We start from the raw sequence: 24,535 nt of genomic DNA on the forward strand, positions 1-24,535 counted from the left end.
GCATGCCAGACAAGACACACCATATACCTATCTTCTGTAAGTGGAGAGATTTCATTCATTCATAATATGTGGGTTGTCCTGTGACCAGTATTTACAGTTCTGGGAGTTTACTTAACCTGACGAACAGAACCAGGTCTCATTTGACATGAAGTAAAGCCTGAGGCCCAAGTTACCATTAACAATTGATGTTAACAGCCAGTTACAATAATGAACTCTTTTTTTCCTGATCCTCATATATCAAGTCTTGCACCACACTCACATGATAGGCTTTTAATTTCATATCTTTTAGTGCACAGTGACACAATGTATGAGATGCACCAGCCTGCTGCAACAACATTGTTATTGGCTTGCAAGGATTTATCATAATTTCCATGTGAATTCTGTCTGCAGTTTCAGGGGTCCTCACTGTCAGTCGCCTATTCCTTTGTACTTCCTGAACTGATCCTACATCTCTCCATTTCTTGTACAGATCTTGAATAGTGCTGGTAGTGGGGAGTTTCTTACCAGGTTACTTCACTTGAAACATTTCTTTGCATTCCTTGATGGAGCCTGTCTTTATGTAGTACCCCACAATATCAATTTGCTGTTCTAATGCAAAATGCCCCCTTGTGCAACAAATGAACAACACAAGCTTCTCACAACAACTGACACACGAACATACAGCTGCACTCAACTTTCCGCTAAAATGCGTTGTAACTAATCTTTGAGATAGTGTTGACATTTCACAAGCAATTATACTAGAGACGATTAACCAGTACATGAGGTGTACCAGTATTATGTAGGCCACCCTGTAAGGATCCTGAGTCATGCTTGGGTAGCTCAGTTGGTACTGCACTTGCTTATGAAAGGCAAAAGTCCTCAGTATAAGTCTCAGTCTGGCACAGAGTTTTAATCTGCCAGGAAATTTCTTGTCAGTGCACACTCCACTGCAGAGTGAAAATTTCATCCTGGACCATGTACTTTACTTTTATGCTAAGATTTCCCAATATGACCTAGTAGCAGCATTTACTGTTATGTATTACTTTCTGTACCTCTTCTGAGAGATCTTCCATGCCCTTGTCAGACTGTGAGCACTATAGTTCATGTTTTTAAAAGATGTCAATGAATATCTTTTGTTAAAACAAGTCTTTGTATTTTGTCTGTTTTTCCTTCAGTATCAGTAATAATGAGTTTTATTTTGTAGTTAACAAGATGTGAATTTATACTGCTTCGTCCCTCTGTAGTAAAAAACTTGCACTTATTAGGATTCTAATACATGTCTTAAGTTTCGTCCCATAGGAACTTACCACCAAATACATGTCTTTGTCCCCTTATAATACCAACTGCGCCTCTAAAAAACATTCAGACATCTTGTTTGTTACTTAAATTTTTTATTGCCGTAACTTAAGTTCAGCAACTTATTGCCACTGAATAAAATGTAGTCGAAGCAGTTGAGCTGCTGAGGGGAGTGTTATTCAGTGTATGACAAAAAATGCACCATGCACAAGACATGGTTGGAAGTCTAATGTAACTTTGTACGTATACACACTATCAGCGGGTATGTAAATGATTAGAGTTCCAATTCTCTGTGTAAGATAGAATGGCCACTGGAGTGCATTAATGTTGTTACCAGGCCTGTTCTACAAGGTTATGAACAGCGTCAGATGTTGAGTGATCACTTTGGAGGACACAGAGTTGCTGCATACTCTTCATCAGATGCTCACTGTGTTTCCATTTGACCAGCTGGTTGAATTGTGCAATATCCAGATTTGTGGGGTATTCAGATATAACAGTGGCCCAGTGTTGGATTGCATGTGAATGTGAGGGCAGAGATAATAGTTTTCAAGATTCCAGTTGGCCATAGCTGACAACCATGAAAGAGGATTGCCATTTTGTTTTACAAGCACATTATACCCCCTTCATAGTTGCTCCTGCCATCCGAGAACAATTAATGAATTCGCCGGCCACGGTGGTCTCGCGGTTTAAGCGCTCAGTCCAGAACCGCGCGACTGCTATGGTCGCAGGTTCAAATTCTGCCTCAGGCATGGATGTGTGTGATGTCCTTAGGTTAGTTAGGTTTAAGTAGTTTTAAGTTCTAGGGGACTGATGACCATAGATGTTAAGTCCCATAGTGCTCAGAGCCAATTAATGAATTCCTTGAAACATCCTGTGTCACCATGTACCAGCACTGTGTCACCATGTAGCAGCAACTGGACTTGGGAATTACTGTCCCAGGCTGTTGTTAACACCGCCATACAGACAGCTTCTTTTGGACTGGTGCCATGGTCAGGAAGCATGGACTGCTAATGAGTCGAGTTACACTGAGTTCAGTGATGAATCACAGGTCTGCGCTATGCGGGATGAGTATGGCGGCAACTTGGGAGAGGTTCCATTCTCCCATTGTTTTGTAGAAGCATAGAAGTATTACTCCTGATATCATGGTTTGAGGAAACGTTGTGTATTACTTTTGGTCACAGCTGGTTGTAATTGGGGGAACTCTTGATGACAGAGTGGTACATGATCGACATTCTGGATCCTCATGTTACCTCCCATGTGACTGCTTTGTGGTGACTCTTTCCAACATGATAGTGCATGTCCACACATGGCTCACGTCTTTGTGATCTGTCTGCATGACGCTGAGGTACTTCTGTGGTCAGCAAGATTCTCAGATCTGACCCTGATAAAATATGTTTTTGACCAGCCTGGATGTCAACTCCATCCCAATGTTAGTATCAAAAATAGGATAATAAGGACCAGTTAAACAGTTGTGGGTTAGCTTGCCTGAGGTGAGGATACAACAGCTTTATGATGCTCTTCTCATCCATGGCAAAGGGGGTGCAACTCCATACTATTTTATTTATTTATTTATTTATTGAGTCCTTTGATCATGTGTAGTACAGTGTACAGGATGATATTGGACTTATTACTAAGTTCAAAATGATACATATTTAAATAATCATTTTTCAACATGCTACCAATTTCAATAGTTGTAGTTCTTACAATGATACAATGTTTCAAATTACCGTAGCTTTAGTTCTTAACAGCTATTCTGGTCCAAGTATTCCTTTACTGAGTAGAAACTGTGGTACTGTAGATATTCTCTGACAGATCTTTCAAAAGCACTAATATTTTGTAAGCATTTTATACTATTTGATAGTCTATTATAGAGTTTAATACCCAGACAGCATGTACCTTTCTGATACAAACTGGTACTAGCTGGTGGTACATGCAAGTTATACACTCCTGGAAATGGAAAAAAGAACACATTGACACCGGTGTGTCAGACCCACCATACTTGCTCCGGACACTGCGAGAGGGCTGTACAAGCAATGATCACACGCACGGCACAGCGGACACACCAGGAACCGCGGTGTTGGCCGTCGAATGGCGCTAGCTGCGCAGCATTTGTGCTCCGCCGCCGTCAGTGTCAGCCAGTTTGCCGTGGCATACGGAGCTCCATCGCAGTCTTTAACACAGGTAGCATGCCGCGACAACGTGGACGTGAACTGTATGTGCAGTTGACGGACTTTGAGCGAGGGCGTATAGTGGGCATGCGGGAGGCCGGGTGGACGTACCGCTGAATTGCTCAACACGTGGGGCATGAGGTCTCCACAGTACATCGATGTTGTTGCCAGTGGTCGGCGGAAGGTGCACGTGCCCGTCGATCTGGGACCGGACCGCAGTGACGCACGGATGCACGCCAAGACCGTAGGATCCTACGCAGTGCCGTAGGGGACCGCACCGCCACTTCCCAGCAAATTAGGGACACTGTTGCTCCTGGGGCATCGGCGAGGACCATTCGCAACCGTCTCCATGAAGCTGGGCTACGGTCCCGCACACCGTTAGGCCGTCTTCCGCTCACGCCCCAACATCGTGCAGCCCGCCTCCAGTGGTGTCGCGACAGGCGTGAATGGAGGAATGAATGGAGACGTGTCGTCTTCAGCGATGAGAGTCACTTCTGCCTTGGTGCCAATGATGGTCGTATGCGTGTTTGGCGCCGTGCAGGTAATCAGGACTGCATACGACCGAGCCACACAGGGCCAACACCCGGCATCATGGTGTGGGGAGCGATCTCCTACACTGGCCGTACACCTCTGGTGATCGTCGAGGGGACACTGAATAGTGCACGGTACATCCAAACCGTCATCGAACCCATCGTTCTACCATTCCTAGACCGGCAAGGGAATTTGCTGTTCCAACAGGACAATGCACGTCCGCATGTATCCCGTGCCACCCAACGTGCTCTAGAAGGTGTAAGTCAACTACCCTGGCCAGCAAGATCTCCGGATCTGTCCCCCATTGAGCATGTTTGGGACTGGATGAAGCGTCGTCTCATGCGATCTGCACGTCCAGCACGAACGCTGGTCCAACTGAGGCGCCAGGTGGAAATGGCATGGCAAGCCGTTCCACAGGACTACATCCAGCATCTCTACAATCATCTCCATGGGAGAATAGCAGCTTGCATTGCTGCGAAAGGTGGATATACACTGTACTAGTGCCGACATTGTGCATGCTCTGTTGCCTGTGTCTATGTGCCTGTGGTTCTGTCAGTGTGATCATGTGATGTATCTGACCCCAGGAATGTGTCAATAAAGTTTCCCCTTCCTGGGACAATGAATTCACGGTGTTCTTATTTCAATTTCCAGGAGTGTATTTTATTCGAGTATTATAATCATGTATATCTTTGTTTTTTAAAGTATTATCATCATTTCCAATCATATACTTTTTTACGTACATTAGTGTGTCAACAATAAACATACACGGTAGATGTAGTATATTTAGTGCTTTAAATATTGGTTTGCAGGACTGTCGAGCACCACTTCCTGTCATAATCTTAATGGCTCTTTTTTGTATTCTGAAAGTCTCTTGAGCTGCTGGGGAATACTAATAAGCAGGTTGATACTACTGAATTCGTTGTTAGTTTCAGTTTTGTAATCACCGCAATATAAAGCCTGTCAACACACTGACAGTTATTATGAGACACTGAGAAATAGACATTGGAACAGTGATATCAAAAGTTTCTACTTAGATTTAGCATGAGTTCATATAAAGTATTGGACTTGCTCACCAAGGTGAGAGCAGAGGTTTGAGATGCTTAACTCTGAAAGATGCTGATAAGGATGTAGTATGTCATTCAAAGGATTCATAGGTAAACAAATATAAGATACTGAGTGTTCTGCCTGGCAGTCAACTATTCAAGGAAAATGCTGGAGGCTACAGATATGACTCATTTATCTGAAGGGAACTGTGATCATGATGACATTTGTACACTAATTTGTGAAAAAGATCACAAAACAGAATGAACGCACGAGCATGAGCTCGCTAAAGTGTTAAGGTGTGATTAAACAGCCTTTTTCGAGAAACCAGAAAGAACGCATGGCTGCACATGTGATTCTGAAGTGCGTGAATATGACCCATTTCACACTAAATTGAACTCTGTACCATCTTCTGGAAGGTCTGCCACAGAAGCTGCAATACAACATATGCTACAGTAAGATGTCAAAACATCTAGCAGCAGTAATTCCAGCCCATTTCATGTAATTCCAAAGAAAGATTGACTTTTCACATTTGTCGTTGTTGTGAGAGTGATTAATCATATAATTTTACGTCAACAGGATCAGCCACAAAGGCCGTAAGAATTGCTACACATTTAAAAGGTGTGAGATATCTGACTACTCTAGAGCTTACTATTAATTACAGGTAATTGGAATTGGCCATACAAGTGAGAGAGTATATACATTTTGTCTTTATGGCAAAAGCTATTGCTTTAAAATAGTGCCCTTTTTTATGTCTGTTTCAGCAGCAGCTCTCTTTGGATCAGGTACTATGTGATGAACTGTTGATAAAATTAACTTTTATGTAGGTTATATTCCAATTTTCACCAAGACCAGGGAGGAACACTTGAATATCTTCACTGAACTTTTTCACAGTTAAGTCAGAATCCAATTAAATTCTTGTGGCATTTAATTTGAATTAGGGCATTGAATATGGCTTAGAAAAGATAGAAGTCATCTGAAACTTTCTGTCACCAAATTGTAAGAAGCAGCTACAAGTCTCTTGTGAGTTTTCAAGATTTTATTATTGCTTCACCAGTGTTTAGAGTTTAATGGGTCCAGAATTATCGTAATTGCTGAAAATAGACATGATATGTGTTTGAGAATTTGAAAACAAGGATGAGTTACATTAAAATTATGTACTTTACCGATTTTGTACCATCCAGACTTAAAAGAATCATTCCATTTACGTACAGATACATCTGGATATTGTTACCACATTAATATCAGTGCATTTATTAATGCAGAATTTCAAACAGGGTTACCACAAGTTCTGGAAATCAGGGAATTTCAAATGTGTCAGGGATACTGGGGAAAATTTGAGAAAAATACTGGAAAAATCTTGTTTTTGTCTCAGTAGATGAAATCGCTTGTTTACTGACATGTCATACATCCTTGCTGACTGGGTGCAGCTGAGTACGTGTAGTGCCTCTCTACTCCCTCATTCTTACCTTTCTACCACTCCCCTCAGCATGCAGTCAGTGCTGCCACCACTTCATGCTGCTAACCTAGCAACTGCCAATGAGAGGCAGGGAGTCGTGGTGAGTCATTTGTTTGGATCTGATTCTCGGAGACTGTTGACGCAAGAGAAGGATGTCACTTGTGCATCAGCTGTGTCTGAGTGATTGTGTGAATGTGTGTGCGCTCTCATTTTCTGGCAAAGGCTTTGGCCAAAAATTTTGTTCTGAGAGTGTGACTGTCTTTTCTATGTGCCTGTCTAAGGCTGAGCAATCATCTTTATGGTGAGTTGCTACCTATCCTCATTGGTATTGATTCTCTGAGTATTTGTGCAAGTTATCTGTTAAATGGATTGAACACCACAGTCTCATTTCATCAACAAGGAGTCTCTGACATATGAGTAACTGGCAAAACAAGTGAACTTGGATGACAGGTCAAAACATCAGGCCATTTCTGTGAGCATATCTAACAGATTGGGCCTGCTGATCTGAAGCCCATTGTTTCCCACTAATGTACAGGCTCTGCCTGTCGGATCTAGTCTCACCGATCTGCCAGCAGGCCAGATCTGTTTGTGTGTGGCATAATGCGTTGGATTTTTGTGGTATATCCATGAATGCAGGACTTGGGTACTCCTCGGCAGGCCAGAGGCCATGAGTAATGAGTTTCAGGAATTGTGACTGTCTCGCCGCATGTACATCATACAGTGTGGTGTTTTATTGACATTTTATTTATTGTGATACATTTTGGCACTTCAGAAGTAGTTTATACATTAGAAAGCATGGACAATAAGCAGAAAAATTGTGGCAGTTTCTATGCTATGTACTCATGTATTTCTTGAAAGAAAAACCACACAATACCTGTAAAATAATAGATAAACACAGTGGGTAATAACTGACAAAAGTGAACATAGTAGAACCAACATTTTATTGGTGGTCACCTATAATGTAGCGTTGCACAACTCCCCTACCTTATACACTTCTTTCAAGGGGCCTATTTATTTCTAAGGTTATTTCTGAAATTAGTGAAGGTATTTTGAATTTGTCTTGCAACTACAATGAAATGCATGCTTTTGTCACCAAATATGTTTCGTTTTATCAAAATAAAATAACATCAGTGGTCTTCATGAAGCACATATACAATTTGGCTTACTTTCTCCATATAAAAACAGATGTAGATGTCAGTATGTAAGATTTTTGCTTGCATGTTAAGAATTACATAGCCCCTAATTTTTTGGTTAACTTATCTCTTTGCTTACTTTTGAGATCTCAGAATTTGTCAGGGAAGAATGCTGAAACTTGTCTGGAAATCAGGAAAATTCACTTGGGGAAACTTGTGGCAGCCCTGTCAAACAATTTTGAATAAGTGATGTCTAGAGTAATGTACTGTGATGGCTCCATTGTAATAATGTAACCAGAAAACACAATTACTCTGCCATTTTTCATCTATAGCAAGCTGGCATGAAATTTGAATGCATGCTGGCTGCTCATGCATTAGCATGTGTATCCTGTTCATTTTTGAAAGCATATCATGTATTACACTGTCATTTGTCCCTTTGATAACGTTTAATGTTGGATTATGTGGCATTGATTGAAATGTATTTCATTGAAGTTAAGTGACAGATAGAAGCTGTGTATTCCTTACGTTTGTTGCAGACCTTAAAGGAGAAGAAGAAGAAGAAGATTTGTTGTTAATTTATATCTGCAATTTGTAATTTTATGAAGTATTAATATCGTGCCCACAGAAACAGTTATAAATCTTTTCACCATAATGCATTAATAGTTCAAGTTATATCATAAATACTAACATATATTAATGAAAGTATTTTGTATAGAGCTCATTGGAAATTCGTTACAGAATTAAAGATTTCCAGGAAGGACTGACACAGAAAGTTACAATGATTGGAGCTTTATCCATTGATAGAAGTGAGTAGGATCAAGCATGCTGCAGGCAAGTGTTTTGAAATTACCGGCAGATAACATTAAATATTAGTACTTTATTTTGCACTACAGTTGGTGTGGTGAGGACCCAGAAGAGGAGGACAAAACCTCATGAAACTTCATGGGATGAGAGTATATGATGTTTTTGCACTAGAGCTGGTCTTCTCAGCCTTCAGAGTCATTTATAACCTCGTCATCACTGTGTTGCGTAATCACAACCATGACGTGCAGTGGGGGAGCAACCAGTGATAAAAACCAGATGCGATAAGTCAGAGTTCTCACTGAACACATAGAGCTCAGTGACACTCGAGTACGGTTTGCCACAGAGCTATGATGACAAAGAAGGACGTTCCGCGTAAGTTAACAGGTGGGGTGTACATACTAAAGGACAGACTTGGAATAGACTGAGGTGGTACCAGCTGGCATAATTTAAAAATCCCAGTTCTTCAATTTTATTAGGGATTTACATCAGTTAATGTCAGACGAACGAGGTGCCCAAAGCAATGTTATGAGTAGAGACCGGATTATATGCATTTGCTATGCATTTGCATTTTGCATATGCAGTTGCATATATGAATCCTTTTCACTGGTTATTGCACGGATGCCACTGCCTAGCGAAATCATAACAGAAGAGGAACAGGAACAGGCAGACAGAGTCTATGCTCCTGCACCTGTGCCCCCAATTAATCCCCTCTGCTGTCATACCGTACGCATTGGCAACAATTAAATTAAACTATGCAAGCTTTTAGTTTCGCATCCAGTGTTTAGCTTTCTATTTACGTGTACACAGTGAACATATTTACAACGTGTAGTGTGTAACATGATGTTTCATGAATAGCTAACCATCCTGGAACATTTAAATATGATGGAATTGTTTTATGTAGTCGAGTTTGCAAGAAAAATGTTTAGTGCAAAAAAAAGTTTCAAAGAGACCAGCATGTCAAGACAAGTCTTCATATTGCAGCAATGCAGAAGAAAGCATCATGACAACAACTTCTGACATCAGCAAGTTGCAGTAGCAGGGATTTGTCCAAAGGTCATCAAAAAAGTCGGTTTAACATGGATCTATGTGAAGCATTCATTGCAAGCAATATTCATCTTCACAAACTTACAAACCCTATCCTCAAAAGGCTTCCTGCACAAATATTGCTTAAATCAAAATATACCAGATGAATCAACTTTGCATAGAAATTACATACCAATAATCTACGTAAATGTTCTGGAAGAAATACACAATGAAATCAAGGACAGCATTATGTGGATTTCAGTTGATGAAACTGCAGATACTTGTGGCCATTACATTGCAAATTTAGTTGTGTTGGTGCTTTAAAAGAAGATCCTTCCTCTTCCTACTTAGCGGCCTGCAAAGAAATTGAAAAAGTAAATCATTCTACACTCCTGGAAATGGAAAAAAGAACACATTGACACCGGTGTGTCAGACCCACCATACTTGCTCCGGACACTGCGAGAGGGCTGTACAAGCAATGATCACACGCACGGCACAGCGGACACACCAGGAACCACGGTGTTGGCCGTCGAATGGCGCTAGCTGCGCAGCATTTGTGCACCGCCGCCGTCAGTGTCAGCCAGTTTGCCGTGGCATACGGAGCTCCATCGCAGTCTTTAACACTGGTAGCATGCCGCGACAGCGTGGACGTGAACCGTATGTGCAGTTGACGGACTTTGAGCGAGGGCGTATAGTGGGCATGCGGGAGGCTGGGTGGACGTACCGCCGAATTGCTCAACACGTGGGGCGTGAGGTCTCCACAGTACATCGATGTTGTCGCCAGTGGTCGGCGGAAGGTGCAGGTGCCCGTCGACCTGGGACCGGACCGCAGCGACGCACGGATGCGCGCCAAGACCGTAGGATCCTACGCAGTGCCGTAGGGGACCGCACCGCCACTTCCCAGCAAATTAGGGACACTGTTGCTCCTGGGGTATCGGCGAGGACCATTCGCAACCGTCTCCATGAAGCTGGGCTATGGTCCCGCACACCGTTAGGCCGTCTTCCGCTCACGCCCCAACATCGTGCAGCCCGCCTCCAGTAGTGTCGCGACAGGCGTGAATGGAGGGACGAATGGAGACGTGTCATCTTCAGCGATGAGAGTCGCTTCTGCCTTGGTGCCAATGATGGTCGTATGCGTGTTTGGTGCCGTGCAGGTGAGCGCCTCAATCAGGACTGCATACGACCGAGGCACACAGGGCCAACACCCGGCATCAAGGTGTGGGGAGCGATCTCCTACACTGGCCGTACACCTCTGGTGATCGTCGAGGGGACACTGAATAGTGCACGGTACATCCAAACCGTCATCGAACCCATCGTTCTACCATTCCTAGACCGGCAAGGGAACTTGCTGTTCCAACAGGACAATGCACGTCCGCATGTATCCCGTGCCACCCAACGTGCTCTAGAAGGTGTAAGTCAACTACCCTGGCCAGCAAGATCTCCGGATCTGTCCCCCATTGAGCATGTTTGGGACTGGATGAAGCGTTGTCTCACGCGGTCTGCACGTCCAGCACCAGCACGAACGCTGGTCCAACTGAGGCGCCAGGTGGAAATGGCATGGCAAGCCGTTCCACAGGACTACATCCAGCATCTCTACGATCGTCTCCATGGGAGAATAGCAGCCTGCATTGCTGCGAAAGGTGGATATACACTGTACTAGTGCCGACATTGTGCATGCTCTGTTGCCTGTGTCCATGTGCCTGTGGTTAGTGTGATCATGTGGTGTATCTGACCCCAGGAATGTGTCAACAAAGTTTCCCCTTCCTGGGACAATGAATTCACGGTGTTCTTATTTCAATTTCCAGGAGTGTATGATCGTCAGATTGGTGAATGAGGGTGTTAGAAAAATATTTCCAGAATCTTCTGGAGATGAAAGGGTGTTTATGTTTATTTCAGATGCTGCTCCCTTTATTATCAAAGCAAGAAAAGTCCTCTGAGTATTTTATCCCAGTTTGATTCATGTGATGAGCTTTGCTCATGAAGTACATTGCCTTGCTGAAGAAGTATGTTCCATGTTTGTGAATGTAAATAAACTGATTTCATCCATAAAGGAAGTGTTTCTAAAGGCCCCAAGACATACAAAGAATAACTACCAAATGTGCCTTTACCACCCGAACCAGTGGTAACCCATTGGGGTATGTGGATCGAAGCTGTCTTGTTTTACAATGAACATTTTGAGGCCATTATACTGTTTGCTCTTTGAGCAATATTTGTATAAAAACATGTCTTCATACCTGTGATAATTTTCATACATATTGATCATTTTGCTATTCCCAAGCATGTTCATGTATGAAAGCCAATCCTACCATACTGAGTCAAATGCTTTTTGAAAGTGTGGTTTTTCAGGATGAAAAGTGATTGCATTAGTAATATTTTGGGTTTACAGGATCTGTGCTGAGTGCCATGTAGGATGTCATTCTGTTTAAGATACGTTCTTGTGTCTGATCTCAGAATATGTTCTAATATTCTATGAGAGATGGATGTCAGTGATATTGAATGGTAGTTTTGTGTGCCACTTATTCTATCCTTCTTGTAGGTGGATGTGACCTGAGCTTTTTTTCAGCCACTGGGTACAGTTTTTTGTTGGAGAGGTGCGTGGCGTATTATCATTAAGAATCTTAGGGGCAAATTGTGTATACATTTTGACAGGAATTCCTTTGGATGCTATTCAATTGACAGTAAGTATGATTCCAACCTGTGGAAATCAACACTTTTGCAGTTGGCCACTGTAGTATGTGATCTTCCTTACCTTATAGTGTTCTTTCCATATTATTTTTTACTACACTCTTGATTAATGTTTTCTCCGCGATTGGAGAATTATTCTAAGTTCCAGCAGTTAAACCTTATTAGATTTTGGAATTAAATTGTTCATCTCATCTCCCAGAAATTCAGTGTAAATACATTATTCAGTTATTTAGTTAAATATTAGTTCGTTGAGGCAAAGCTATAGAACAAAGTACATTTTATTTTATACTATTTTGCATTATGTAACTGGTACCATAAGAAGGTATAATGAGCACCCACTAAGTGAAACTCACCGTTTGAAAATTACAGGACTTTGAATGAATAAAAGACTGATATAGCACCAGCATGTAGGTAATTTAATGACAAATCTCAGTTCCAACTGCTTTGCACTTACGAGGAAAACTTCCCATTGCATCCCCCACAGATTTAGTGGTAAAATGGCCCAGTGGATAGCCCGTCAAAAACTGAACACGGGTCAAGCATGAAAACAGGGAAAAGGTGTACTGAACTCTGAAAAATGAAGCAAGATATAAACATTGAACAGGCCAGGCTGAAGATGTGCAACATTGAGTGAACTTCAGGTATCACAGTGTTGTTATTGCTTACAGAATATGGGTCGTGGTAAGAATATGTTAGTGTCGGAAGTTAATGTGATGAATAATGAGAGCAAGTGAATGTCACATAGACATCGCACAGAAATAAAAACAACAAATAAATGAGTCTGAACTCTGTTACAACAGAGGAATTCAAGAGTCAAAACTTCCAGAATGGAATGCAACAGTCATAACATATGGCACTTGTGTAGAACAAATAGAAGATGCGTACGTCTTGAGGTCCCTACCTTACACATTGTTGTTACAAACAGATGTTGCACCACAGCACAGACCCAAATCTAAATACAGCGATCATACACATCAATGACAGGATGGACAGGAAGAAGGAAGAAGAATAAAACATGAGGCACCAGGGAGATTTGAACACGGATCTCCCTCTTCGCAGTTCAACACTACTTAACCACGTTGCCATGACTATTCAAAATCGGTCAGTCATGTTGAGCTTGGACCATTTACCGTTCAGATTGCGCTTTTTTTTTTCACAGTTCAGTACACCTTCCTCCTGTTCATGCTTGGTCTGTGTTCAGTTTTTGACAGGCTATCCACTGGACCATCATACCACTAAATCTGAGGGGGGTGCAATGTAGAGTGTCTCCTGTTAGTAATCTTGTTCATTATGTTATCTTACAGACGAGATTCCTGGCACACTTTCCAGACTTTTTCTCAGTTCTGTCCTATGGTATAAATTTGTGGACAGTGGAGTGAAACTTCAAATTGCCATCCATGTATTCTGATTTATATTTTTCACAGTTTACCTAAAGCACTCTTAGCAAGTGCCAAGATGGTTCTGGACCTTATCCAGTTGACATAGTTCTCCATCTCTGTAGACACCAGCTGTAACAAGCCGTTAAACTAATCTTGTAAACTCTTCAATTTAACACTTTTTGCTAATGGTATACCATTCACAAGAATGCAGACCAATAAATTCTGTCTTTATATAAACTTTAAAATGTCACAAACTTCTACAAATTTCAGAGTTGGACATTGTTCTTGGTGATGTCGTTGTTCAGATAACAGAGCATGAAACGAGTATAATGATCAAGCTTATAAATTATATCCAGCCATATTTGGAACTGGTCTGTAAAGTGGTGCAGTTGGCTGCTGAACTTGATTGGTAATACAAGAAGAAAATTTAACTAGTTGCAGTTAGATTGCTAAGTGGTACAGTTATTTACATATGTCAGGGTACTCGCTTTAATTTTTGCAGTATGATTTCTCTTGCTGTTGTTGCTCAAGAAAACAGTTATGTGCGACCCATTCTGACTGAGGAAAGAATAATTAAAATAAAAGATGGTCGCCATCCATTACAAGAAAAGTGTGTTAATGATTTTGTTCCAAATGATACACTTTCAAGTAAGTGCAATGGCCTGATGAAAGTACTGACAGGTCCTAATGCATCTGGGAAGAGTGTGTACTTGAAACAGGTTAGTACCCATTTCATTTTATTTTCAGTTGTTCTCGGTAATGTAATTTAGAATAATTTCTGAATTCCACTTCTTCAGTTCCATATGACACACTTTCTATTCAGTTTCATAATTGAAAATTAAAAGAGAGGGGGCAGCCACTTTATTTGAAGGTGAATAATGAGTGGTACATAGACACGGGTCATTAAATCACACTATGGTTTGAGTTTTTGCTCTTTTTCTGTACAAACCTATCCTCTCACCCCCCCCCCCCCCCACCGCCACCACAAAAAAATAAATAAAATACAGCTGGTTATTTCACTTTTTCGTATTCCAGTTACTATGGTTTATTTTCTTATTGTCTTTTTCATGTAGTTTCAACCTTTTGTTAAGAGGAGCAGCATCTTAGATTTGATAATTCCCAATTTATATTTCTGTCAGTTGTGTTATGTGCAACTGGGTTCAGAAATTTAAGTAAAGGATAGTCATTTTTGTTTTGAGGTTCAAATGATGAAGTTGTGCTTGAGTTTTCATAACAGACTTTTCAATTGTAATTGTGATTTGTTGTCCAATTATACTGTAAGCATGTCATTTATTTATTTGTCCATACAAATCTCTTTTTCAGTACATATATCGTACACAGGATATTGGACAGAAAACCTTTTTATCTATTGGTTTTTTAAACATCAGACTTACATTATCCAAATTTTTATAACAACTTGGATATATACAGTTAATAATTACAACTGTATATTTTTAACTTATTTCCTCTTTGTTTATTGCTCTCACGTTAAATGACAACAAAACGGATTTTTGTGGCCGGGAGCTATCTAATGAATTAAAATACGTTCGCGTAATTACGGAAGGCTAAAATATGTTATTAGTTTTAGATTTTATTTCCACCTTTCTGACAGTCAAACATTAATTGCCTTGCAGAACAATGAAGTTATTTTTGCCGGTATGCTAAGGAGATTTGGCTCTTATTAATCTTTTGTCAATTTATTTGAAATGAAATGTTGAATTTGACAATATTGGCTAGTTTCAACTGTTTGCTACATTTCAAGTGCACGTATGGCATTATGCCATAATAAAGGATCAAACATGAGATAATACAATACTGGTACTCCAAGAAAATGTACATACAAATGTGCATTTTAAGCCGAACTATGCGTTTTAGTATGGTTCACGTAATTCCAATGCTCTTGTAGTATCCTCTGATGCCTTGTTTCTTTTATGACATAATTTAAGATCTTTTAACATCTTACACGTACGAACATATGGGCTTCCTGCGTCATCATAGCTGCCCAAGTGCTGTGAAGCTTGTTATCTGGAGCTCTCTTGCAACTGCTGAAACGAACATATTTCTAACAGGGCGCGGGAAAATATTGCAAATGGTGGTTTGAAAAGCGTTACATTGAAAGCAGATTTCCTTTTATGTAAGATGAGGTATGTGCGAGAATGTATGATGAATTTCTTTAATCACAAAGAGTTTGATTCTTATTTAAAAATCAACTCTTTGAGAACGTCCATTTAGAAGAATTTCGAGCCCAGAAGATAAGACATTTACGTCCTTATTAAAAATTTTACTGGCAAATTTGTGTGATGTATCTTAAAGTGTAACAAGCACGCTACGTAACAGCGATCTTGCTATTGGCTGACTACAACATGTGTCCTGTGCTGTCATCTGCTGGCGAGATCACGTGACGTGAGCTGTGACTGGCTTACAATTTTGCATCGCAAACTCGATTTTAATGCTTCAGAAAGTGACATGCAGTGTTTGGCGGAATTTGAATTTATACCTTTGTAATACGAAAACACGCAGCGTACATGTTGCTGCAAATCAAAGGTCTTTCAAAACTTGTTTTTCTTCCTGAGTTTCGTTTTCTGAAGTGCCGGGAAATTCAACTCTGGTATATAAAACCATAAACGTTCTAAGGATTGATGAGTTTTACAGTGCCAAATAAGAGTGTACTGTCACTTAACATGGAAAAAGTCTATTTTCACCTGGGAGAAAGTGTATTTTTTAACCGGGAGATCCGGGAAAAATCGGGAATTTTTTTTCCTTGTCCACATATACACCCTTGTACATTTCCCCAGAAAATGTTACTGTACTTCAATATTAAATGCACACGAGCAAAATATACTGCCCTAACTGTTTCTGCACTAGTATTGCTGCAAAGAATTCTTACTACATAGCTCATTTTTGACAGTACTAATGATTTATTTATCTGCACATATTATACTTGTGCCACATTTTTATTCTGATCTACGTGGGAATTCATGAGCACCATTTTTTGGGAATTAACTATTAGCCTGTTTCTGGTAAACCATTCAGACACTTATTTCGTAATACATTTTGCAGATGCAGTGAGATTTTCTTCTTTATTTCCTTCAATCAATAGACTAGTGTTATCTGCAAACAGTACAGGTTCAGAATCCCTAATGTGTGATGGGAAAACATTAATGTATACCAAAAAAAGAAGGGGACCTAAATTAGGCCCCTGTGGAACACCATGACTTAGTTCACGTAGTGTACCTGGAGTTCATTTTCTTCCTCGTACTTAATTTCAGTTACCTGGGAATCATATTCCAAATATGATTTAATCCACTGCTTTTGCACACCTCTTACACCATATTGTTCAAGCTTCTGTAGGAGCACAGAATCAAAAGCTTTTGTTAGGTCCAGGAATAAAGCTGAGATGTTCCTGTGGTTGTGCACTGCATTTAAGACATGGTTTATCAGGTTGAAAGTGGTTGTTTCAGTTGATCACTGTGGTCTGAAGCCATGTTGACATCCAGAAATAATATTATTCTTGTCAAAGAAAGTAGTTAGTTGTGAAAGGAACACTTTTTCAGTAATTTTCGAAAACCCTGACAGTAGAGACACGGGTCTATAGTTACCCATACATTGCTACTCACATTTTTTTTTTTTACATAGGGGTATTAATTTTTCCATTTTCAGTTGCTGTGGGAAGACACCACATGATAAGGAAGAATTGCATATGTCTAATAAAGGGGAGAGTATTTGTCTTGCTGTTATTTTTATAATATAATCTGGAATATCATTAATACCAGTTGAATAATTACTCTTCAGTGAGTTAATGGTATTTAGGAGCTCTGTTGGGCCTATTGGACTAAGAAACATAGATATATTATTTATTTCAATACATGTATTACGGGGGATTTCCAAATTTTTCCTTCATTTTCCAGCAACAGTTGCATAATAAGAAATGAAGCTGTTTGCAACTGCCCTAGGGTCAGTGACATCTGATGACTCCATAATATATTTGTGATTTTCCTTAAATTTTTCCTCTTTTATGACATGTTTCAAAACTAGCTTTTTTTTATATAGCTAAGAAATTCTGGACTGCTGTCAGTTTTTGACTAGAAAAAGGTCCTGATTCCTTTTACAAGATACTCTGATGCCTGATGTAATCCAGTTTCTGAATCTATCTGTGCTTCTGGAAATCACTTTCCTTTGTGGAAAATCTTTGTCAAAGTTATACTTGAAAATGTTCAAAAAATTTCCCATCCTTTCATTGGTAATAAAGGTATCATATACTTCTCTTCAAGATTGTTCGCTGACTAGATACTGGAAGTATTGAATATTTCTCTGACTATAAATCCTTTCATAGATAATATTTTGTACACAGGATGAGATGCAATTTACAGGTATGGTTAGTAATTGTGAAAGGTGGTCACTATAGCCAGTATCAAAGTTTTCTGATGTACACTTGTCCGTGTTTACACATACCTGATCAATGGGAGTGACACTAGTTGGAGAACTAACAGTTAGTCTATTGTATTTTGCTGAGAAAAAAATAACTTATTTATTCTCAACAAAGATCAGGTGCTGACAAAAAGCGGTGAGTTTGGTTTTCAAATACTTAGATTTATTTCTGAATCTGAAGGCACTGTTTACATAAGTAGTCACTTGACCAAGGAGGAGGAGATAGAGAAGATCCAAAGAAGAGCAGCGTGTTTCGTCACAGGGTTATTTGGTAACCGTGATAGCATTACGGAGATGTTTAGCAAACTCAAGTGGCAGACTCTGCAAGAGAGGTGCTCTGCGTCGCGGTCTAGCTTGCTCGCCAGGTTTCGAGAGAGTGCGTTTCTGGATGAGGTATCGAATATACTGCTTCCCCCTACTTATACCTCCCGTGGAGATCACGAATGTAAAATTAGAGAGATTCGAGCGCGCACAGAGGCTTTCAGACAGTCGTTCTTCCCACGAACCACACGCGACTGGAACAGAAAAGGGAGATAATGACAGTGGCACGTAAAGTGCCCTCCGCCATACACCCTTTGGGTGGCTTGCGGAGTATGAATGTATATGTAGATGTAGATGTAGCTTCTAAAAACACATCAGAGTAAAAGTGCAAGTGTTGTGACTCAAAATAAAAAACAGAGATTTCAAAAAAGCATATGATTCGATTGATAAAGAATCTCTGTTAGCAGTCCTGGAAGAAATGGGTTTGGATAAGAAAACAACTAATATTATAAAAGCGACCCTTACAAATACATTTTCGAAAGTTAAATTTAGGGGTGAATTATCGGAACCCTTTGAAATAAAAACATGAGTGCGACAGGGGGATGGGCTCTCACTGTTACTGTTCAATTGTGCGCTTGAGAAAGGAGTCAGAGAATGGAACACAAATATTAATAGTGTTGTAAGACTGGGTCGCAAAAAGAAGAACTTTAAAGTAAATTGCATTGCTTTTGCAGATGATATGGCCCTGTTTGCTGAAACAATGGTAGAAGCACGGGAGCAAATCTTTGAACTAAAGAAACAAGCAGCTTTGAAAAAACTAAGATATTGACAAACATCAAGCACTCATGTAAATATCTCAAAGTTCAAGAACAAAAGTTTGATACAGTAAAAGATTTCAAATATCTCGGAGAATGGATTAGTTGGAATTCTGGGGAAAGCAAAGCAATGGAGTACAGAAAATATAAACTTGAATTTGGCCTTCCAACTAACAAAAAATACATATAACAAAAAAATCCCTTTCATGGGGGTCCAAAATTACACATTACAAGACAGTGATTAAGCCAGAAGCACTGTATGCAGCAGAGACGCTAAACATGAATTTCAAAGGCCAAATGGAGAAACTTGAGCTACAGGAAAGAAAAATTTTAAGAAATATCATAGGACGAAAATTTCAAGACAATAAGATTATATACATAAAAAATGAAACTCTCTACAAGAAAATTGAAAAACTTGCAGATACTATACGAAAAAGGAGGATAAATTTTTATGATCATCTTCTCAGAATGAATTCCGACAGATTAACTAAAAAATCTACTTTTTCTGTAACCACAAAATGAAACCCAATTGGTTTAAAGAAACTGAGAAAGACCTATTAGAATTAAAGGTTTCAGAAAACTCACTTATTGATCAAACAGCTAAATTAATTACTAAAGATGAAAACATAAGGTTCCAAGACAAATCTACACAAACGTCCAAACCCTTCACCTCCAAAGAAAGAAAAAGATCAGAAAGAGTGAATAAATACTGGGCCCTAAGGAAAGAATGGCAACGGCCTTGCCACAGTGGATACACCGGTTCCTGTGAGATCACCGCAGTTTAGCGCTGTCGGGCATGGTCGGCACTGGGATGGGTGATCATCCAGGCCGCCATGCGCGACCATCCAGGCCGCCATGCACTGTTGACTTTTTTTGGGGTGCACTCAGCCTCGTGATGCCAATTGAGGAGCTACTCGATGGACTAGTAGTGCCTTTGGTCAAGAATACCATCATAACGAGTGGGAGAGTGGTGTGCTGACCCCACGCCCCTACTATCTTCATCCTCCACTGAGGATGACACAGCGGTCAGATGGTCCCGGTAGGCCACTCGTGGCCTGAAGACAGAGCGCCCCCCTTTTTACGTTAATAAAAAGAATTTACTTTTAACACCTTCCCTTGTTAAATAGAAATCAACAAACAGGCAAACCCACAAAACAAAACAAAACTGAGTTTTACAACAGTCCCATTTGATTACACGATATCTTCATACATGTCTTTGGTAGAGCTTTGGTCATTATATCCGCTACCTGCTCTTCAGATGGGATTTGATGAACTCTAATTCTTCGTTCATGAAGTTTTTCACGAATAAAGAAATGCTTGATGGCTATATGTTTGGTTCGGCGATGAAATTCTGGATTCTCTGACAATTTCACTACTGCTGCATTGTCAATTTGGAGGACTGGAATTTCAGATAGTCTTGTTGTTTCTCCAAATAGATGAGTTAACCAAATAATCTCATTGACAGCTTCATTTGCGACAACTAGTTCAGCTTCAGTTGTAGATTTTGCCACCATGGTTTGTCGCTGGCTTAGCCATGATATTGCCCGTCCTGCATAGTTGATGACTACTCCAGATGTTGATCTGCCTGTCTTCGAGCAGCCTCCAAAATCTGCATCACTGTAGCATTCCAGAGTTGTGCTCTTTCCTCTTGATATGTATGTGATTTCATATTCAGGCATTCCTGATACATAACTAAAATCCCTTTTGCTCTTAATATGTCTTCTTTGGTGGGATTCTCTAGAGATATTGACAGAACACTTACACTGAAGGCTAGATCTGGTCTTGTGCCAAGCATCTGATACATTAATGCTCCAACTGTTTCTCTATATGGAAAAGCCTGTTCTACCATGTCATCTTTCCCTGATTGTGAAACATCTGTAACTTTCCACATTGGGGTAGAAACTGCTTTACACTCTGAAAAGTTGAAACGCTGTAAAATTTGTTGTGCATAAGCCTTCTGGTGAATCTTGATACAGCCATCCCTGCCATGTTCAATTTGCAGACCTAAATAATAGTTTGCAGGTGCCATTGTGATGTTGAACTCTTTTTGGAATTATTGAAAGAAAATGCTCAAATAATTTGAATCAGTGGCAGCTACCAACCCATCGTCAACATACATAATTACCAGAACTTCTTTGCCAATTTTATTTTGAATGTATAAGCATGGATCTGCTTGACTTACTCTGAAATCTAGACCGACCAAAAATTATCTGAATCACTTGTTCCAGCATCTTGGTGCTTGTTTTAAACCATACAGGCTTTTCTTCAACCTGAAAACTCTGTTGGTACATCTTCATAATCTACTGATTGTGCCACATAAATGGTTTCCTTGAGTTTTCCATACAGGAAGGCCATTGACACATCGAACTGTCCAAGATACATTCTTTTAGTTGCAGCAACATTCAGAATAGACCAAATCGTTGTCATTTGTGTAACTGGGCTAAAAGTTTTGACTGTAATCACACCTTTTCGTTGACTGAAACCCTTTGCAACCAGTCGAGCCTTAAATTTTTAGGTCTGATCCTATTCATTTGTTTTCATTTGAAACACTCAATTACATGGTATTGCCTTTGCGCCCTTCGTTAAGTCTTCAAGCTCCCAGGTTTTATTTTTGATCAGAGATTCCATTTCTCTGTCCATTGCTTCGTTCCATTTGATGCTGTCTTCATGCCTAAGTGCATCCTCATAGGTTTCAGGAACCTCAGGTGTGACAAAGAAATCTTCTGTTATCATTGCATAATCATTGAGGTATTTTGGTCTCTTAAATGTTGAACGATCTCTAAACTTCACTCCTATTTCCTCTTTGCAAATGTCCAGAATGCCATCATCAGATTCTTTGTCTGACCTAGTTTCGTGCTTCAAACTATCTTCTGAGTGTGCATTTCCCTCACTCCCTGATTCATTTTTAATATAATCTGGACCTGCAATGGGCTTTTCAATATCTTGAAATGGTAGTGCAACTTGTTCAGTACAGCATCCCAGTTTTTCTTCAAATTGCACAATTGAATTACTTTCTTTTATCCAAATCCTAAAGCGTTCATCACCATCATAACCAATGAGGTGTCCTTCCACAGCTTTCTTGTCCATTTTCCTTCATTTTTAACTTGGAATGTGTGCATAACATGTTGAGCCAATACTCCTAAGAGGCTTAGTTCAAGGCTTTTCCATTCCTACAACTCGTAAGGACTGACATCTTCTACAAGTGACTTCCCTGTCCTATTCAAGATGTAAATTGCTGTGTTAACCAGTTCAGCCCATATCTGTTCTGGATAAGTGACATCTGGATTTGAATACTTAAGTGTCCTGGCCACCTTAACATTTGTTCTGTTATCCTGCTCACAAATACCATTTTGCTCAGGAGTATAGGTAGCAGTCAATCGCTGTGTTATACCATCTGAACTTAACCTCTTTGTTAGCAAACTCCTTCCACTGTCAGTCAGATTCTCTTTAACAGAGTAGCCCAATGCCTGTGTACGTGAGAGAAAATCTTTGAGAATTTTGCTCAACTCAGATTTTTCTGCAGCAAAATAACCGTAATGAAACTTGGTGTAATTGTTCTTGAACAAAATGAGGTAACATTTTTTTCTGAAATGGCTCATCAAAAGGTCAACACAGATCAGCTGATATCAACTCAGTAGGCCTTGTTGACTTTTCTCTAGTTCCAAATGGTAGACAATGTGCTTTCCCAAATTTGCATGGTTCACAAATCTCTGCCCCTTCCTTAACATCAATGTTAAATTCATTTTTGAGTTTTGTTTTAACATTACCCTTGTCTTAATGACACCATCTCTCATTATACAGATGAAGTACATCAAATCTATCTTCCACTGAAAGATACACAGCTGCACCCTTCTCTGGCAGTATGCCTCATAAAATTCGTTCAGTTTACAGTATCTAAAATTTTGTAACTATGATGTTAATTTTCAGAAATGTTGTGGCTAAAATTTATTAGTTATCTTAGCAAAACTGTAGTTAGAATCAGTAAAAGTAATGTATTTTATTGGAAAAGTGACAAAGCAAATATGTACTTGGACTTACCATAGATGTACATCATAAGCTGCTAAATAAATAAGTTAAAAGAAAACTGTATCTGTCACTTTTTGCACATGTTTTTACACACTTAACTGGGCACATAACCTATTGTATTTTGTTGAGGGCAAAAAAAAAAAAAACTTATTTATTTTCAATAAAGACCGGGTGCTGACAAAAAGCAGTGAGTTTGGTTTTCAAATACTTAGATTTATTTCTGTATCTGGAGGCACTGTTTACGCAAGAAGTCACTTGACCAAGGAGCTTCTAAAAACACACAAAAGTGCAAGTGATGTGACAAAACATTATGATCTTATATGATGTTGATTAATAAATCTCCACACAGTACCACTGTTTTTTCCGTTGTCTTGAGGTTGCCTAAAGCAAGGTCCAGTTTTTTGGAAAAAACACTTATGTTGCTAACAGGAGATCTATACACACATAAAATAATAATTTTTTCAGACATTAACTCAACAGCTGAGATTTCAAAGTCTCTTTCACACTCTAGTTTGCAAACAGAGGCTTATAATATACATTATGCTTTACGTGTATACAAGTTCCCCCATGATTTGATCCCATTCTACAAAAGCAGTTTGCAAGGTTAAAATGCAATATTTGTAAGGATTGAAAATACTCATTTTATTACCAATGCTCACAAAAACATAAAACTGAAACAGCTTACCATTCACTATTGAGAAGTATATCTATTTCACCAACTTATATATTAAAAACAAAGATTCCAAGACTTACCAAGCGGGAAAGTGCCGGCAGACAGGCACAATGAACAAAACACACAAACACACACACAGAATTACTACCTTTCGCAACCGATGGTTGCTTCTTCAGGAAGGAGAGGGAAAGACGAAAGGAAGTGGGTTTTAAGGGAGAGGGTAAGGAGTCATTCCAATCCTGGGAGCGGAAAGACTTCCCTTAGGGGGAAAAAAAGGACAGGTGTACACACACACACACACACACACACACACACACACACACATACACACACATATGCACACATATCCATCCGCACATACACCATGTGTATGTGCGGATGGATGTGTGTGTGTGTGTGTGTGTGTGTGTGTGTGTGTGTGTGTGTGTGTGTGTGTTTGTGTACACCTGTCCTTTTTTTCCCCCTAAGGGAAGACTTTCTGCTCCCGGGATTGGAATGACTCCTTACCCTATCCCTTAAAACCCACTTCCTTTCGTCTTTCCCTCTCCTTCCTGAAGAAGCAACCATCGGTTGCGAAAGGTAGTAATTCTGTGTGTGTGTTTGTGTGTTTTGTTCATTGTGCCTGTCTGCCGGCGCTTTCCCGCTTGGTAAGTCTTGGAATCTTTGTTTTTAATATATTTTTCCCATGTGGAAGTTTCTTTCTATTTTATTTATTTCACCAACTTAGTTTGTTAATGACTGCACATTCTGGTGTACAATCTTCAGTGTGTATTTGCAATTTAATTCTGCATCACATTTTTTTGTGGTACTGTCTACTTCCCTAAACATTGCCTT

The 24,535-nt window shown here is 39.8% G+C and overlaps 1 protein-coding gene across 1 annotated transcript in view; it reads left to right on the forward strand.

Annotated features, from left to right (window-relative positions):
• LOC126273290 (mutS protein homolog 5-like) overlaps nt 1–24,535 on the forward strand; it is a 260,615-nt gene that overhangs the window by 111,072 nt on the left and 125,008 nt on the right. The window contains exons 13-14 of the mRNA XM_049976835.1: nt 13,769–13,907; nt 14,001–14,217. Of these exons, the coding sequence (XP_049832792.1) occupies nt 13,769–13,907; nt 14,001–14,217 (356 nt within the window). The remainder of the gene's footprint in view (nt 1–13,768; nt 13,908–14,000; nt 14,218–24,535) is intronic.

This window comes from Schistocerca gregaria, chromosome 5 (genome assembly GCF_023897955.1).
Source record: "Schistocerca gregaria isolate iqSchGreg1 chromosome 5, iqSchGreg1.2, whole genome shotgun sequence".
Lineage (NCBI taxonomy): Eukaryota > Metazoa > Arthropoda > Insecta > Orthoptera > Acrididae > Schistocerca > Schistocerca gregaria.